Source organism: Nomascus leucogenys, chromosome 4 (assembly GCF_006542625.1).
Source record: "Nomascus leucogenys isolate Asia chromosome 4, Asia_NLE_v1, whole genome shotgun sequence".
NCBI lineage: Eukaryota > Metazoa > Chordata > Mammalia > Primates > Hylobatidae > Nomascus > Nomascus leucogenys.
The window spans coordinates 19810014-19829777 of NC_044384.1; the positions used below are offsets into that span (position 1 = coordinate 19810014).

The window sequence follows — 19764 nt, forward strand, 5'->3', positions numbered from 1 at the left end:
TGTATCACAGCACTTCCAGTCACTATTCTATTTTTAAGGTGTTGGTTCTCTTCCTGATGATGATGGATCATCCCCTTTGATGATTGACAATGAGATTTACAGGATTTTTGACCCTTTAGGTGGTTTCTGCTCCATGATTGAGGACAGGAAGTGGGGCAGGGAGGAGTTTGCAGAGTTATTGCAATGGATTCCAAAACCCAAATCACAGCACACAGTTCTTTAAACTGAAGGAAAACTTATTCGCTGATAGGTATTTTCTTTTATAATATAAATGCAAATTTAAAAGCTAGCAGTTTTTGTCAGTCAACAGATATAATTAGAATTGCCTGAACATCTTGGACATTTTCTAACGTTAAAATATGGTTCTCAAAAAAATATATAGCTCTAATACCTGAAGATCGTGAATCTGTGCCTAAGCCTTCATGTGTTACTCTTTATATAAAAGAAGAGACTGAGGTACACTTTTTTTCCTTATTTGTTTTCTAGTGGTGGCAAGAACTAATAAGGCGCACTTTTAGCAAAACAATTCTGGCTATGCGAACAGGCTTAGAGACAGGAGTTACTCTTCCAGTGATTCTCAAATCAAATCATGCAGTTTGTCCCCACCCTTTCTGAAGGCAAGCTCCCACCTCCACCCCACTTTCCCAGACAAAAGCCTTTCCCTCCAGGCATTGTCGTGTATCTTGTCCATAACCCTGCATCCTTCAGCTCTCTGGTTCTTCTTTTCCTCTATAACTCCTCCTTCTTCCCTCACGTTTCCCATTTTAGGAAGGCAATTTACATTCTAAGGTGTCAGCTGACTCCCTGGGCAGAGCTGGGGTGAAGATGTGGCTCCCAGATTGAAGCTAAAAACTAGGGGTATCTTTTAGTTCTCACACTCAAACAGGAAGGCCATTGAGTTACACCTACTTTTGCACATGACTAACCTCAGATGAAGCAATCTTTGCTACTCTAGGGCTGGAAGCAGAGGAAGAAGTGTGAGGTCGCCAAAAAGGAAACTGCACTGCAGCTCCTCTTGCCAGACAGACCCAGGAGAAGTCAAGGGTGCCAGCTCACAAAACACCTCTAATTAGATCACGAATCTCTATAGGCTGTAATCCCAGCACTTTGGGATGCCAAGGTGGGCAGATGACTTGAGGCCAGGAGTTCAAGACCAGCCTGGTCAACATGGTGAAATCCCCGTCTCTACTAAAAACACAAAAATTACCCAGTGTGGTGGCGTGTGGGGGAGGCTTTCGCATGAGAATCACTTAGACCCAGGAGGCAGAGGTTGCAGTGAGCCAAAATTGTGCCAATGCACTCCATCCTGGACTACAGAGCAAGACTCTGTCTCAGAAAAAAAAAAAAAAAAAGGACCTATGTCGGGCATTCATTTCCTATTTTTCACTATTTCCCCTCCCAATTAAAGTGTAAGTCCCTTGACAGCAGAAATCATGCAAATTCTCCTATATTTTCTACTCCAACTACTGGGAGGAGACAGTGTGGTCAGAAGGTCAGAGGATGTCTGCTGATGGAAATCAGTTAAAATACTTTGGCTTGATAATGAACACTTAGTAGTTAGTAGTTTACAAGATGAAGACAAAATTAACACACAGAAAAGAACAGTGAAAACTTTTAATAGTTTACTGCCACAGTATCAACTTTTATATGTGTACATATGTTTAAATACAAGTTAGACCATAAATACCAGATGGTAAGATATCTGCCTCTAGGCTGAAAAAAAAAAAACTCTCTACCACTAAATAAACAATCTTAAGTAATACTGAAGAAAACAGATGTGAGGTAATCTTACATCTAAAGTGACTACAACCTACATTAAGACATTTCAGCTAAAAATTCAAGTAGTTATAAGACTCTTGGAACTCAAAAATGTAACTTTAATACACATTTTCAAACTAAAGAAAAATACTTTAATTATAAATAAGCAAAATAAATAAAATTATTTCTGCTGAAATAAAATCAAGACATTATTTATGTTATTTGAGGACTGTATATAGCTCAGATAAAAACAATGAAACTTACTTGAGACCCTACTAAGAATCTATATAATACTATAATACAAATTATCTATACAGATACCCACATAAGTATGTAAGTATGTGTAGACATATATATTCACCAATGCATATGTGGAACTTTCATTCTAGATGAGAACTAACTGTTCCTTTTTTTTAAGAAAAGTATATTCCAATTATGAAAATATCCTTAATTTACATTAAGAGATCACTTTTTGTAGGATGCACACTAACTAACGTGACAAGGAGCATTTTCCAAATCTTTAGAAACTTCTTTAGAAACATTCATTTCTTATCAAGTTACTTCTGAATATTTGTTTTACTAAGTTTCAAAAACATCAATTAAAAATCAACTTCTTTTTTCTTTTTATTATCCCTGGTTATACAAAATCCCCATGTTCTTTTATTATATTGAATGTTCAGTCTACTGATTTACTGGCCCCAAGTAACCCTCCTATACTTCTATCCAATTTTTTCAAAGTTATTTTCCAGTTTTCCATAGTTTCTAGTAATGCCCAACAGGAACACATTGAATGAAAGATCATCTGAACAGAAGCAATACAATTTGAGTCAAAAGAAACAGATGATTTTACGTTGTGTAGTGACTGAAGAAATCAACATCGACTATAACATTTCAGTGTTCTCAGAATGAATTTTTTCATTATAACAAGGTAATATGTATAAACCAAATCATATACATTGTGCTGAGTTGACACTGAAAAGCAGAACACCAAAAACAGCAACAACGACAAAGCACTGAACTGTTTGTCCCCAGCTGCCCAGTCTAATGATGGGTCATCTCCCTTCACAGTAGGCCAGCAGTAATCTTCCGCAAAAACACTAGAACAATTCTCTAAGTAAAAAAGAAATGTGTCAATAATTACTTCCTTATTTTCAAGGATCTACCATTCCTGCTTTAAAATAAGCAAAGTGGTTTTATAATGTTCTCTCATCCCAAAGAATGATAATCTGGGAAATCTTGAACAGAAATTCACTTTGATGTATTCCATCTTCCGTTTCCAAGGGCACCCGTGAATGCGCCTTCACATTCCTCCCAATTACAATGCAATCTTTCTTCAAATTGATGAAATGTGCGCCTCCTGAGAAAACTCTTTTGAAGGAGTCCCCTCATGCAAGTTTTTGATGCAGTCAGGTTCCTGAGCAGAAGAGTTTGGATATCAGATTCAGAAGTTTCTGCCGGAAGTTCAGTTTGTCTCCAAATCTCCTGAGTTGAGTAGCACACTCAACTTCCAGCTCTGAGAAGGAAAGCAAAACGAGGACATGAACATTGATGATATCACAAACTGTAACCAGCAAGACCTAATACGCCCACACTAGTGACAAATTGAGGATCCCAGGAAGCATTTCTCTTAACTTTGGCTTTATGTGCACCTGTTTTCCAAATGTGACACACACACACACACACACACTTACACACATTGTGACTCACCGAAAGCAATCGTTAAGGTAAGAATAAAGACATTTACTTTGAGGTTTTTAAAAACGCATCCTGGATGAGGCAAGTGTTACCTTTCTTTATGTCAAATACTACGAAGAGTAGCATTATCATTCTTTGAGATGTGAGAACATTATAAAACCACTTTATTTTAAAAGCAATGCTACAAAGAGTAGCATAAGTCACCAGCCTTAGATGATGTCATCTTTTTCTGTTTCATTTAAGGTTGGCTAGGAAACAGAAGTCAAGTTCTGTGTGGCTTTCAAGTAGGATTTGATTTTCAAATGGCAATAATTTACAGCTTAGGTTATACTCTCATTATATAGGCAAATCTAGAGGTATTCTTTTTCTCATTAAAAAATTCTGATATTTTTTCACAGAAGACTCATAAAATCTTATTCTAAAATTAAGTCCACATTCTCTAAAATAATTTAAACATTTCTATTTTAATGTAAACCCACTTCTTCCTATAACACCGTTATGTACCAATCCATTGCCTTTATGGAAATGAGAGGAGCAGAAAATAAGCAATGTTTAATTCACATGTTTACTACTTTTTGGAATTGAGTTATTCTAACTGAATATTAAGAAAAATAATGCTTATAATATAATTTCCAAGTACACTTTTTTCAGTAAGTGCAGTTAATACTATACTGACTATAATATCGTATCTATACTGACTATAATTTCAATTTTCTTGAATATTTCAAAGAGCAGCTTGAGGTCTTTCGGGTACACTGCATGATTACAAACATTAAAAATCATGATTACAAATTAAAATCTGGTCTATTTTATAAATCGACCCTGAAAATACCGTATTTAGGCTCAAAATGAATCAAAGCTGTCAATATATAGTAAAGCAAAATCTTAAACCTATATTTCAACCAATTTCTCTCTACAAGAGGTGAGTGAAATCTTTCCTAACTCCTACACCAAGAGACCTAATAAATCTCTTAAGATGTTATTCTTTATGGGCTACAGGATCAAACATGTTGGGAAGTATTTACATAGACATGTTGTCTGCAGAGATTGAGATATATTAATATACAGTTCTAAAAGAAAAACCAAATACCACTCAGCATCCGACACTGGAAGCCCTGAATTCTAAGTGGAAAAGTTATCCCTTTCACCAAAAATGTAGAAAACAAGGCAGAAAATACTTCCCGGTCATTTCCTTAATTTTTTAAAAATTGCAGTTACACACCTATAAATGTATTAGTATCAATCAAATCAAGTTTAAGAAGGACTTTGTGCTGCTTCCTGTTCTTGGGAATTAAGTCGGACCAGAAAGTGCTGTGCACAGGTAAGATCCTTCAGAAAGAAACAAGGTCAGAATCCTAAGACATCACAAAAGGTAGACAAAGCTTTTTCCATCCTACACAAGCGCCAGAGACAGCAGCCTGTTGTTACCATCTTAGGCATGGTCACATTTGCAATGCACCACTTCCTTCGCACGCCCCAGGAGCTCTATGAAATGAAAGTAACTTAAAAGATGGGGGGACGTATAATCGTCTGATGCAACAGCAGTATGGCCCACACAGATTTCGGGCTCTGGGAAGTGACTGGGTTCTCTGTTTAGATTTAGAAAAAGGATGGGGCCGGGGGGCAGGCCTGAAAAGTTATGATGGAGTTGTATGTATCGGGGTGGGGAGTGGGAAGGAATGAATGAAAAAAAGGAGCGGACTAACTCCTATTCTCCTATCTCCACCTCCCACAATATCGATTATTAAATGTTAGAAGATTTTCTAGGCTCCTGAACACAGGGGCCCTTATGGGGCCGTCTCTGGAAGCACTGGGAGTCCAGGCGGTCCCCGGGGCTCTCTCCTGCCCCTTCTGCCGCGATAATGACGTTCTCCTAGAGGCAGCCGCCTACACTTGCACTTGTTCCTCGTGGCCCCGGGGAAGGGCAAGTGGCGAGGAGGAAAGAGAGGAGGAGAGGAGCTTTTTGCCCCTGGTGAAACGCAGCTGCATCCCAATCCCAAATCCGGCTTGGTTCCTCGCCGTCCCCGCCGTCCTGGGGAAAACCCCCGAAGAACTTTCTGGAGGCGCCCCTAAGGCTCGCGCCAGGGCACAGACCTGGCCCGACCTTGAGCCCCCGTGCAGTCTGTGCTTGAGCCCCGACGACCTGAGCCCGCCCCAACCGAGACCTCCACCCCGGCCCCGACCTCGCCCGGCCTGAGTCTTCGCTGGCCCCAGCGGGTCGGTACCTGCTGGAGCCGGCGCGGGGCTCGGTTGAGCGTTCCTGCGCGCTTTCTTCCCAGGCATCTCCGCGGGTGCCGCCGCCCACTCAGCTACAGAGCCCGGGAACCTCAGCCTCCAACTGGAGCACCTCGGACGTCTGCAGGACGCGAGCTGAACACGAACAGTGCCGCAGGCAGGGGTACCGGGATCGGGTGTCCGGACGCGCGGAGATGCCAACTACACTCGGTGAGTGCCCGGGAAACTGTGAGGTCCCCGCGCAACTCTGAGGTCCCCGCGCCTCTCTGAGGTCCCCGCGCCAGAGACCACGCTTTTGTCCAATGAGAACTTCCCTGGTGACGTAGGGAAACTAGACGCCGGGCCCGCCCCTGTCCCCGCCCCGCAGACGGCGTTAGGTGAGCTGACGCGGGACCCAGGCGGGCGGGGAAGTCCCCCGCTGAGCGCGACCCGCCTGGACACGTTCCCGACCCGCTGTGGCGCCGACCCGCGGCGGGGGGCGCAGAGCGCTCGGCCCCGAAATTACTTCCTTACAAAATGGGATGGGAGGAGAAGGGGGTCGGCTTTGACCATCTGCAAACACTGGACGTCGTCAGCTGCAGTGGTGGCGGGAGCTGGGAGTGGCGGGAGGGGAAGGGTTTAACCAGGAGGAAAGTTGTGGGTGGGGAGAGACCAGAGGCCTTGGCAATTAGAGACTTGGGTAAACAAGCCCGGAAAAGAGATTAGAAAAGGAAACTTTTCGAACTTGAAGAGTATGGGTAGTAACAGGGAAGGGAAATGAGAAGAACCTTAATCACCGCAGAGGAGATGCCAGAGGCCCTGTGAGAAAGCGCCGGGTCCCAGGAAGTCACTGCAAACAGAAGCCCTGGTGCCAGCCAGAAAGAACATCGTGTTTGAGTTGGGAAGGGATTCGTGTGTGTCCTTCCAGATAGGTCGATATCGCCCATTCTGGATGTTTAGCAAAAACGAGTGGATCGTTATCATATGGAAAACGTTCAAATCTTTTGTAGGAGGGATGAGCTACCTGGGAACGTGAAATTATTTGCACAATATTTGGCGAGGCCATGAGTAATTCTATTATGAAGAGGAGTAATTAGGAGTGGTTAACGGTTACTGAGAGCCGCTTCATGCTAAGGGCTTTGGCATGCATTTTCTCATTCCGGCCTCAGAACAACCGTTGCTACTTTACAGGTGCAGAAACTGAGCTTTGTAGAAAATTCCCAAGTTCACTTAGGCAGAGAGCACTGCCCTGATCCCGACCCAGGCGGGCCCACAGAGAGCAAGACCTCTTACCCACTGTAGCCTTCCCAGCAATCAGTTTCTTAGAAAATGTGTGTTTCCGCCCAACGCGGTGGCTCACGTCTGTAATCCTAGCTCTTTAGGAGGCGGAGGCGGGTGGTTCGTTTGAGACCAAGAGTTCGAGACCAGTCTTGCCGATATGGTGAAACCCCGTCTCTACTGAAATACAAAAGATTAGCCGGCTTTGGTGGTGCACGCCTGTCGTCCCGGTTGCTTGGGCGGCTGAGGCACGAGAATCGCTTGAACCTGGGAGGCGGAGGTTGCAGTGAGCCAAGATCGCGCCACTGCATTCCAGCCTGGGTGACAGAATAAGACTCTGTCTCAAAAAAGAAAAAGAAAAAAAAAGCGTGTTTTCATCTTAGCTGTGCTGTTTAATGAAAAGATTGCAAATTCGTTGCATGGGCTCCCTAGAAGTGCTTAGTTTGGTTTACAGTATTGGCCTTCAAAATGTATTGTAAAAATTTGAATTGATTACCAACATCTTAAACATTGAGGGATTGCATGAAAAACCCAGATTCCAGCATCTCTTGGAAAACCAGAAGCTCTGACAACCTGGGATCCGTTTTCCAAAAGTGCAAAATAGGCTTGAAGTGTGGTCGAAACCACAACCTTTAGAGGAACCTAGGGTGCTCCTGTTCACCACACTCCCTGCTGTTTGCTTTTCCCATTTACATTATCTGGCCTCAGTAGGCATTTGAGGTTGTTTATTTATCTTAAATCATTCAGTCAACACAAACCAGCAAATATTTATTTATGGCTTGGCCCTGCTGAAGGTATGGACAACAATATAAGCATGGAACAAAACTGCTCTTGAGTTTAAACAACATAGTTTCGAGGCTGATGTTGGCTGTTTTTGAGTGGGGTATATACAAACGGGTAAGAGTGGACAGAATTTAGAAATCATCAAAAGACGCAGGAAACACAGTGGAGATGCTGCCTTGAAATCTATTATCCCCAAGTGGTAATTCAAAACCGCTCCAGGCTCATTTTGACTTACTTAATACATAAGGAACACCGTTAATTTTTTGGTTGCATCAATTATTAAATTTCTGTCGTTCAAATACGCACCCTGAAATGCAGAGAATATACTCAACAACCACCAAAAAAAAAAAAAAGTGAATCATAACATTGTTTACCTACAAAAGGTATGTTAATCCCATCCTCTAACATTTTCATTAGAAAAGAATTGGTCACGTGACCCATACTGGATACAAACCTTAGGCAACTCTGTTTTTTAGGGAATTGCAAATTCAGCTTGCAAGGAGGAAAAGAGCGGAAAGAAGTCAGGGGAGGGGGGTTTTGGACATGGGTCAAATTCAGCTGGTTTATAGAGGACTTTTAAAGATTTGGGATTTGAGATGGTCCATAAACTCTTTGGCAGATCTAACATTCTCTAAAGAGAATTGGCCGGGCATGGTGGCTCATGCCTGTAATCTCAGCACTGTGGGAGGTGGAGGCAGGGGGATCGCTTGAGTCCAGGAGTTGATGACCAACCTGGGGAACATGGTGAAACCCCGACTCTGCAGATAATACAAGTACAACCTGCAGTGTCAGCTACTCGGGAGCCTGAGGTGGGAGGATTGCTTGAGCCAAGGAGGAGGAGGTTGCAGTGAGCTATGATCCAGCCACTCCACTCTAGCCTGAGCGACAAGCGACAAAGGGAGAACCGTGTCTCAAAAAAAAAAAAAAAAAAAAAGAGCTAGAAGCAGAGTGAATAGCTTCTTTTAACTGTATATCCTCTGGAAAAGGGAGGTATCATTTAATGTTGGGCTTGCAACAAATATAAACATGGAGATATTTGACCAAACGAAATAATTAATAAAAATGTATCATGAAGCGTTAGAATTCCCTACTATTTTTTTTTAAGTAGGACTGGTGAAAATGACATTTTAAAAAACTATTAGATAATCCTTTCTCGTAAAACACTGTCAAAAATGACAGTGCACATCTGATCATTTCGATGTCAGTGTTTAAAAAAAAAGAAAAATGTATATGTATGTATATATATATATGAACCACAATGACAAAACAAGATAAGCATGATTAGTAATAGAATAGTCATTCATATATTTCTTGCAGAAAATAGGATTTGACAGTTAAACAAGAGGACATGAGATATAAACGAGGCATATTTAGAGTCAACCTGGGATAAAATAAACAGGCTGTAGATCTGATTGTGTTTGTTCTAATAAAAGTGTTTGTTGTTGTTGTTCTTTTCCTGTATAGCATGTTTGTTAACAGGAAATTAGCCAGAGTATTTGATGGATTATATCTCTCACGCCTGTAATCCCAGCGCTTTGGGAGGCCGAGGCCGGCAGATCACTTGAGGTCAGGAGTCTGCCAGCCTGGCCAATGTGGCAGAACCCCATCTCTACTAAAAATACAAAAATTAGCTGGGCGTGATGGTGCATGCCTGTAATCCTGTAATCCCAGCTATTCAGGAGGCTGGGCTGAGACAGGAGAATTGCTTGAACCCAGGCGGAGGTTGCATTGAGCCGAGATGGCACCACTGCACTCCAGCCTGGGCAACAGAGTGAGACTCTGTGTCAAACAAAAGAAAAAAAAATCTCTCTTTAAGACAGACACTGAGGCAAGGCACAGTGTGGCTCACGCTTGTAATCCCAGCACTTTGGGAGGCCGAGGTGGGTGGATCACCTGAGGTCAGGAGTTCGAGACCAGCCTGACCAACATGGTGAAAACCCATCTCTACTAAAAATACAAAATTAGCCGGGTGTGGTGGCACATGCCTGTAATCCCAGCTACTCAGGAGGCTGAGGCAGGAGAACTGTTTGAACACGGGAGGTGGAGGTTGCAGTGAGCTGAGATTACACCATTGCACTCCAGCCTAGGCAACAAGAGCAAAACTCCATCTCAAAAAAAAAAAAAAAAAAACAAAAATCAGGCCAGGCGCAGTGGCTCACGTCTGTAATCCCAGCACTTTCGGAGGCCGGGGCGGGCGGATCATGAGGTCAGGAGATCGAGACCATCCTGGCTAACACGGTGAAACCCCGTCTCTACTAAAAATACAAAAAATTAGCTGGGCATGGTGGCGGGTGCCTGTAGTCCCAGCTACTCAGGAGGCTGAGGGAGGAGAATGGCGTGAACCTGGGAGGCGGAGCTTGCAGTGACCTGAGATTGCGCCACTGCACTCCAGCCTGGGCGACAGAGCGAGACTCCGTCTCAAAAAAAAAAAAAACAAAAAGACAGACACTGAGCTAGGCCAAGGGAAGGCATTGCTGCCAGCCCCTATGCAATCTTTGGTGGAGAGACCAGTAACTCAGAAATTTCATGTGCATAAGAATCACTTGAGTATCTTCTTAAAATGTGCATCTGATTCTGGTGCTCTGCTCGGACCTGAGATTCTGCATCTTTCATGAACTCTGGCGATGTTGCTGCTTCTGCTCTGTGGACAACTTTGAGTAGCAAGGCCAGAGGGTGATACAGACAGTAATGCAGCAGGTGCAATAAGATGTGTGTCAGTCCTGAGCCAGGGAAATTAGAGCAGATTACAGGGCTGCCTGGGAGAGCAATCAGTAGGAAAGGGCATCAACATAGGGACCTGAGGCTCGAATAGAAGTTGGCCAAGCAATCACACCAACCAAAGGGAAGAAGGACATTCTCAGCAGAGACTGACAGCAGTGTGAGGCCAAGAGTGGCGAGAAGTGATGGGGAGAAAAGCCACTGGAGGAGTTTGGATATTATCGTGGGGGCAATAGGGAATTACAGAAGGTTTTTAGCAGGTAGTTGATGTAATAAAATTCTAGAAAGTCACTCTGACTGCAGTGTGAGTAGATTAACCAAGCTAAGACCCAAGACAGTGTGACTTGTAAAAATATTATGGTAATTCTAGTATAAAATGGCAGTGTCAGCAAAGACAGTCACTGTTTCAACCTATCTTATTAAAACTCCCATATTTCCTGACTAGGGTAGAACCACATTGTGGTAGAACATGTCTTGATTTTTTGTTTCAGCATCATTGTAATTGACATTTTATCCTATGCTAGCTTCCTAGGGCTGCTGTAACAAAGTACCACACACTGGGTGGTTTAAAACAATAGAAATGTATTCCGTCAGGCCAGGAATGGTGGCTCATGCCTGTGATCCCAGCACTTTGGGAGGCCAAGGTGGGCGGATCACTTAAAATCAGGAGTTCGAGACCAGCCTGACCTACATGGTGAAACCCCGTCTCTACTAAAAATACAAAAATTAGCCAGGCGGTGGTGCACGCCTGTAGTCCCAGCTACTTGGGAGGCTGAGGTAGGAGAATCACTTGAACCCAGGAGGCAGAGGTTGCAGTGAGCCGAGATCAGGTTGCAGTGAGCCAAGATCATGCCACTGCACTCCAGAAGTCCAAAATCAAGGTGCCTTCAGGGCATGCTCTTTCTGAAGCCTCCAGGGGAGAATCCTTCCCTCCCTCTCCTAGCTTCTGGTGGGTGCCTACAGTCCTGGTATTTCTTTTCTTCTTTTCTTTTTTTTTCTTTCTTTGTTTTTTTTTTTTAGATGGAGTCTCGCTCTGTCACCCAGGCTGGAGTGCAGTGGCACAATCTCGGCTCACTGCAACCTCCGCCTCCTGGGTTCAAGTGATTCTCCTGCCTCAGCCTCCTGAGTAGCGGGGATTGCAGGTACCTGCCATCACACCTGGCTAATTCTTATAATTTTAGTAGGGGTGGAGTTTCGCCATGTTGGCCAGGCTGGTCTCGAACTCCTGACCTCAGGTGATCCCCCCTACCTAGGCCTCCCAAAGTGCTGGGATTACAGGTGTGAGCCACCGCGTCTGGCCTGCATTCCTTAACTTGTAGGTGTGTCACTGCACTCTGCCTGTCTTCATATGACCTTCTCCCCTGTGTGCCTGTGTCCAAATTTCCCTCTTATAAAAACATTAGCCCTCTAGGACTAGGGTTCACCGCAAATTAGTAAAACCTCACTTTAACTTGATTACATATGTAAAGACCCTATTTCCAAAGAACTCACATTTATAATTTGTTGTGGGGGGGATCTAGGACTTCAACATATCTTTTTGGGGGGACGCAATTTAAGCCTTAACACCTCCTTGTATGAACTGCCTTTTAAAAAAAGTTCTATATGTACATTTTTTTCTTTTTTTCTTCAGTTATTTTTACATTTACATCATCATAGGTATTTTCATTTCCCATGCTGTTGGCACATACATTTTTCATCCTCCTTACAATTTGGGCCGGTGTGGTGGCTCATGCGTGTAATCCTAGCTCTTTGGGAGGCCGAGGTGGGCAGATCATCTGAGGCCAGGAGTTCGAGACCAGCCTGGCCAATATGGTAAAGCCCCATCTTTACTAAAAATACAAAAATTAGCTGAGCATGGTGGTGCACACCTGTCATCCCAGCTAGTCGGGAGGCTGAGGCAGGAGAATCGCTCAAACCTGGGAGGCAGAGGTTGTAGTGAGCCGAGATTATGCTACTGCACTCCAGCCTGGTGACAGAACAAGACTCCAGCTCCAAAAACAAACAAACAAAACCAAACTGCACATTTTGCAAATCATAAGGCCCTTAGTATACTTGACAATGAATTTAAAGCAGCCTGAAATACTCAAGCGCAGTATAGACAAGATAAGGAGTAAGAGGACTTCTGAGGGAGTAGGCTTAGAACCTCTGTCAGCCAAGAAAGTATGTGTCCTACATATTCTTAGTTGGAAGTTATGGTGTGACTCCACCCTCCGCCCACACCCGGGCTTCCCACTTACAAGGCCAAGCAAGTTTTCAATAAATTCCCTGAAAGAGCTTGAAAGTAAATTTAATTTCTATTAGCACAACATATAAGTACATTATAAAATGTGGGTAACAGAGAAAAAAACTTTTACATCTCTTTTCATCTCAGCACCTTAACACAACCATTATGAGGATTTGGAGATGGGGTGTAATGGCTCGTGCCTGAAATCTCAGAGCTTTGGGAGGCTGATGAGGCATGATCACTTGAGGCCAGCAGTTTGAGACCAACCAGTCTGGGAAAAATAGCAAGAAAAGACCCTGACTGTGGTTTTAAATGTATTGTTTAAGAAACATTAAAAAATAAAAAATAAAAAAAAAGAATTTCAGCCAGGCACAGTGGCTCACTCCTGTAATCCCAGCACTTTGGGAGGCCGAGGTGGGAGGACTTCTTGAGCCCAGGAGTTTGAAACCAGCCTAGGCAACATGGCGAAACCCCCATCTCTATCAAAAATACAAAAATTAGCTGAGTGTGATGGTGCATGCCGGTGGTCCAGCTACTGGGGAGGCTGAGGTGGAAGAACCACCTAAACCTGGGGAGGCTGAGGCTGCAGTGAGCCATGATTGTGCCACCACATCTAGCCTGGGCGACAGAGTGAGACTCTGTCTCAAAACCAGACAGAAAAGAAAGGATTTCAGTATATACTTCTGGTCTTATCTTCAATGAGTGTTTCTAAAAATCATAATTGCATGCAGTGCATGTAAGATTCTGTATTCTGTTTCTCACTTACATTATATCAAATGTTATTTGCTGGCCTTCATGTGCACCATTTTTCTTGCTTCCTAATAGTGTGATCAAGTAGACAGCACACAGCTTACTACTTGGCACATTCACTCGTTTGTAGTACTCTGGGGTTTGTCTCTTTCTCTTCTCTCCTGGACGTCCCCACCCTGCCCCCTTACTTCCTTTCTCTCTCCTTTTTTATTATTTATTTATTTATTTTGAGACAGGCCCTTGCTCTGTCACCCAGGTTGAAGTGCATTGGCAAGATCATAGCTCATGGCAGCCTCAACCTCATGGGCTCAAGTGATCCTCCCACCTCAGCCTCCCAAGTAGCTAAGATCACAGTTGCACACAACGTCTGGCTAATTAAAAAAAAAATTTTTTTTTTGAGATGAAGTCTCGTTCTGTGGTCCAGGCTGGAGTGCAGTGGCATGATCTTGGCTCACTGCAACCTCCGCCTCCCGGGTTCAAGGGATTCTAGTGCCTCAGCCTCCCGAGTAGCTGGGATTATAGGTGCCTGCCACCACACCCAGCTAATTTTTGTATTTTTAGTAGAGACAGGGTTTTGCCATGTTGGACAGGCTGGTCTCGAACTCGTGACCTCAGGCAATCTGCCCCCTCTGGGCCTCCCAAAGTGCTGAGATTACAGGCATGAGCCACTGTCCCCAGCCAAAAAAAAAAATTTTTTGTAGGGACAGGGTTCTTGCCATGTTGCCCAGGCTGGTCTTGAACTCCTAGGCTCAAGCAGTCCTCCCCACTTAGCCTCCTAAAGTGCTGGGATTATAGGTGTGAGCCACCACATCCAGCCCTTCCTCCTTTCTCTTTGTTACTTGCAGATTAATTTCAGTTTAATTCCTTTTGAAATCTAGATACAACTTAGTTGTATGTATGCTTCTGAGGGAGAGAAAAAGTACTAAAAGTTGACCCCCTCAGGCTGGCCCTGTCTTGCTTTTCATTGCCTCTTCTACTTTTCTCTTTGGATAATTCAGTACATTCAGCACCCAAAGTCTCTCTTCTTCATTTTATTCTCTCTTGTTATTAACTTTTACCCGGCCTTCTGGATTATTGCAGACGATGACTATTGAGCATGTTTGTGCTTTTGTTTTTTTCTGCAAAGATTTCAGAAGAGAAGCAGGCAGAGGTATGTTTCAGAAGCTGCCCGTGGAATGAAGGGAGCTTGTCAGTACTGCCTGAATATTTAAATTAGCTTAATTACTGACTTTTAGCAATGAAATAAATCCAATTAGTTTAGAAGATTTAATTGAAGAGACTTAGTAAGTGCTGTGTTTATCAGAACCGTTAATGTCTGGTGATAAAATGATTTTTAGGTAGTTACTGAAGAACTACTAGTTATGTGATTTATTCTTATGGGAGAGTAGAAAGCAATGAGTGTCTAAGTGTAGCTCCTGTACAGCCTCAGAACTAATTGATGACGTTATTTAAAATACAGACCTTTCCTCAGACTTGGTATTTTCACTTTAAAAAGCTTCTCGGGTTACATAGAGACACTAATGGAGAGAATGAAAAGGCACTTAAGAAATGATACCTGACCTCAAGTGGCTCACAGAAAGACAGTACCTGTGAATTAGCAGCAGATAATAGAAAATAGATTATAATTTTGGGGTGAAATTATGTGACATGGAAATATTTTTACAAAACAGTTAAGTGAAAAAATTTATAATGATTTATTAATAGTAACAAATAATGTAAAATGAATTACCAATCTGCATATTTATACCTTATGTGCTTTTCTGGTTTAGTGTTATGTTTTACAGTTGTTTTTGTTTTTTTGTTTTTTTTTTTTGGTGACAAAGTCTTGCACTGTCACCCAGGCTAGAGTACAGTGGCGTGATCTTGGCTCACTGCAACCTCCACCTCCTGGTTCAAGCCATTCTCATGCCTCAGCCTCCCGAGTAGCTGGGACTACAGGCGTGCACCACTACACCTGACTAATTTTTGTATCTTTAGTAGAAACAGACTTTCACCATGTTGGCCAGACTGGTCTCTAACTCTTAGCCTCAAGTGATCCGCCCACCTCTGTCTCCCAAAGTGCTGGGATTACAGGCGTGAGCCACCGCACCGGCCTGTTTTACAATTTAAACAAACTATGTAGGGAAAGGAAAAATAAAAAGTCCTGTTTATTATCATCAGGAGGCAAAAGAATCCTAGGCCTCGCGGATAAATAGTCTTAGGCAAAAAGAATGAAAACAGTAATAATACACACACACACACGAATACAATTGCCCCATAGCATTTGTCCCGTGGAATAGGGAAAAGATAGTCATGATTTACAAGAGGCAGCAGGAACAAGACAAGATACACGTGTTGAGAAGGGAATGGATAATTGGAAGATGCTTTGAGTTTGCAGAAGCTTTGAGTGTTATTACTAACATGCAGAATTATTACCCAGCTGTGTAGACAATCAGTGATTGCTGCCTTTAGGAAGAGGTATAGGCCGGGCGCGGTGGCTCATGCCTGTAATCCCAGCACTTTGGGAGGCCGAGGTGGGCAGATCACGAGGTCAGAAGATCGAGACCATCCTGGCTAACACGGTGAAACCCCGTCTCTACTAAAAACACAGAAAAATTAGCCGGGTGTGGTGGCGGGCGCCTGTAGTCCCAGCTACGCCGGAGGCTGAGGAAGGAGAATGGTGTGAACCCAGGATGCGGAGCTTGCAATGAGCCGAGATCGCTCCACTGCACTCCAGCCTGGGTGACAGAGCAAGACTCCATCTCAAAAAAAAAAAGAAAAAGAAAAAGTAAGAGGTATAATTTCACCATGGAAGATAGATTTGGAAGTTGAGGGAGGCTGCATCCTATCTATCTATCTATCTATCTTTCTATCTGTCTTTCTATGATGGGGTATGGCTCTGTTGCCCAAGCTGGAGTGCAATGGCTCCATCTCGGCTCACTACAACCTCTGCTTCCCAGGCTCAAACCATTCTCCCACCTCAGCCTCCCGAGTAGTTGGGATTATAGGCGTGAGCCACCATGCCTGGCTACTTTTTGTATATTTGGTAGAGACCGGGTTTCAGAGCCTGGGTGATAGAGCAAGAACCTGTCTCAAAAAATAATAATGAAATAAAATAAAAAAATATAAACAGAGCAACTGCAGACCTTGGGAAGATAGTGGGAGATCAAGACATCTGATCCAACCTCCCCCGGCCTTCTTTCTGAAACACACTGAGCACCTTCCTCCTTCATCCTCCAGGTAGGTTCGTGGTTTCCACACCCAGGACCATCTTCGACATCCCTCCAGCTGTTCCAGCCGGAGACCCAGGTCTCCCTCTCCGCCCCTCCCTCTTTTTGACCCCACAGCCAACCAGGGCGAAGTCATCTTGAATATCCCTGGGCTCTGATCATTTCTTTCCACAGTCTAGGACATCACATCCTCTGGCCTGAACCACTGCAGGTGCCTCCTTTTTGGCCTTCCCGCTTCCAAACCTGCCCCTCTTTCATCTATTCTCGCTGCAGCCAGAGTGCTTTTCTTTAATGCAAATGTTCCCAGGTCCCTTCTTAAAACTCTTCTCTCCATGGCTTCAAAGTGATCAATTTTTGTTTTTAATTTGTTTTTGATTATTTTTGTTTATTTATTTATTTATTTGAGACAGGGTCTCACTCTGTTTCCAAGGATGGAGGCAGTGGTGCCATCATAGCTCACTGCAGCCTCGAACTCCTAGGCACACGTGATCCTCCCCACCTAAGCCTCCAGAGTAGCTGGGACTACAAGCATATGCCACGACACCCAGCTAACTTTTTATTTCTCGTAGAGATGGGATCTTGCTATGTTGCCCTAGCTGGTCTCAAACTCCTGGCTTCAAGCAATCCTACCATCTCAGTCTCCCAAAGTGCTGAGATCACAGGCGTGAGCCACCAGGCCCGAACCAGATTTTTATTTTTAAAAGACAGAGTCTCTTCTCTGTTTAAATGTTGTCAGAGTTCTCCAGTTGCCCTAGCATCAAATCCAATTGCCACAGCAAAAGGGAAAAAGTGAGTGACAGTTTGTTCTTATGTCCAGATAGGGTGGGGGAGGGGCCAGTGCCCAGGAGGACACGCCCCAAACCATCGAAATGGAGAAGGGGACAGATGGGAAGTGAGTAAGAGAGAGAAGAAAGGGAGAACGGGAGAATGAGAAAGAGAGGTGGCCTAAGGAACATAACTAACAGCCCCACCACCCTGGTACACCCGTCAGGAGAGTTGAAAAATGAGAAAGACTTTAGAAATCATGAGATTTCAGTCAGGCTAGATTTCACATTAGCTTTTTTTTTTTTGAGACGGAGTCTCGCTCTGTCACCCAGGCTGGAGTGCAGTGGCATGATCTTGGCTCACTGCAAGCTCCGCCTCCCGGGTTCACGCCATTCTCCTGCCTCAGCCTCCCAGGTAGCTGGGACTACAGGCGCCTGCCACCACGTCTGGCTAAGGTTTTTTGTATTTTTAGTAGAGATGGGGTTTCACCATGTTAGCCAGGATGGTCTCGATTTCCTGACCTCGTGATTGCCCACCTCGGCCTCCCAAAGTGCTGGGATTACAGGTGTGAGCCACTGCGCCTGGCCTCCATAAGTGGTTTTGAGATGATTGATTATACATTCAGAAAAAATAATTAATGTCAGTTTCCAACCTCATTATCTGCATCAAAACAAATTCCAAAATTTCACATGTTTAAATGTAAATATCAAACACGTTAAAATGTCGTTAAATAAATCATAGGTGAGTATTTTCATCATTTTAGGATTGGACATGATTTTGAAAGCCTGCTGTGAAGATTAAATCCCAAGGACACATTTGACTTCCTAGGAATATAAAAGTTTGGATCAGTAATGTAGAAAGTAAAAAGTTTCCTCTTCAAAGTTTCCCTTCTTGTTAAAAAATAAATCGTAAATGATAAAAATAATAATTTCTTTTAAAGACTAACTTCCTTCAAGCCTCCTCACTTTATGCTAATAAATCTTTGTTGGGCCCTATCCTAGGTAGCTGTTAAACATGCTCACAGGCACGTAATACATTCTATGTCCTTGTACCTTAACCAAGATACTTGTGCTGGACATATTCACAGGCACCTTCCAGCTCGCAGCCTATGCCCCTTCCCTATTTGGCATAAGCAACTTCCTCTTTTTGTTTGTCTTTCCATTACTTTTACCTATTTAAAAAAGTTTCAAACTGTTAGCCAATCAGGTTTTAGTTTAGATTGTGCTGTGTGGCTCCAGCCAATGGAGACAGGACACAGTAGCAGGGACAAACTGCGTAAGGAATAAAAATTGTTTCCCTCCTTTGTTTGGATGTGCCGTTGCCATTGTTCCATCTGTGATGAGCACCCTTTCTGCAGAAAGTAAAAATGGCCTTACTAAGAAAATTAAATTTATGTTCAAGTGCTATTTCTTTGCAGGACCAGGGAACAAGCATTCTGTTTCCAAATAAACATTTTACATATAACAAGTAAAATAACACTATGAAAAAAGTCAAAAGACCATTCCTAAAATGAGGGGAATAGGGCAAGTAAGTGGGGCAGTTCCACCCCAAAAGTCCCTGGAATAAATTTTAAAATGGCGTATTCTTCATTTCAAACACAGAAGCCGTTCCTGGGAAACCTTGCAAGCCACAGTGCTTGGGTGGAAACATGACAGGCCAAATTGCAACCAGAATTCTTTGATTATAAACAAAAGCATTTTTGTTTCAGAGAAGAAAAAAAAAAAAAGGTGACAGAGAAAGGAAACTAAAAAAGAGGAAATGAATCACTTTCTGAACATGAGACCTCAAGTGCACAAACAGGCTGGGGAGTGGAGATGAGTTAGCTCAGTCATCATCAGTAGGTAATTTTTTTAAAGCTGTCTCTTGGGGAATATGCAAAAACCACATACCCACATTTATCTGATTGAGTGACTTTCTGGCAGGAAAGGAGCATGGGATCTCCAACTTTCGTCGGGAGGCATGAGAGTTTCCCCCTTTCCTTTCAGGGTCCCGGTAACTCTGCCCTATTGGAGATCTGGAGCTTTGGGCTAAAGGAGGCTTGGGTCCAGCACAGATTCCCTGGGCAGCTTTGGCTCCCAAGAGACACAGGAGCCCTAGGTACCAGGCACTGTCAGTTTTGACATTGTTGCTGTCAGATATTAACTCTGATTCCTTAATGCAGGAAGTAACTAAAACTAGTTACTTAGTTTTAGCCAGAAATCTGGATTTACTCCTAATTCTGCCATTGGAAACCCAACATGTTCTTAGGCAAAGGATTGACTTCTCTGGGGCTTAGTTATCCCATCTGTTAAATGGTTGTCTTAACTCTGTGCCTACCTCCTCAGTTTGGGGGAAGATTAAATAGTGAGAGTAGATAAAAGTATGTTGTAA

General features: G+C 43.4%; 1 protein-coding gene across 1 annotated transcript; it reads right to left on the reverse strand.

Moving 5' to 3' along the window:
• Nucleotides 1-1887: 1887 nt before the first annotated feature.
• On the reverse strand, nucleotides 1888-5916 carry PMAIP1 (phorbol-12-myristate-13-acetate-induced protein 1). Its single transcript, XM_030810090.1, has 2 exons — nucleotides 5679-5916; nucleotides 1888-3271 (listed from the first exon to the last, which is right to left on the reverse strand). The coding sequence occupies exons 1-2, from the start codon at nucleotides 5734-5736 to the stop codon at nucleotides 3165-3167; spliced, it is 165 nt and encodes a 54-aa protein (XP_030665950.1). The 5' UTR covers nucleotides 5737-5916; the 3' UTR covers nucleotides 1888-3164.
• Nucleotides 5917-19764: the final 13848 nt, after the last annotated feature.

Excerpts from the sequence above, each read along its gene's own strand:
- PMAIP1 (XM_030810090.1), bottom strand. The coding sequence starts at position 5,736 with ATGCCTGGGAAGAAAGCGCGCAGGAACGCTCAACCGAGCCCCGCGCCG. Across the intron at positions 3,272-5,678 it reads CCCCGCGCCGGCTCCAGCAG|AGCTGGAAGTTGAGTGTGCT; the intron begins GTACCGACCCGC and ends TTTCCTTCTCAG.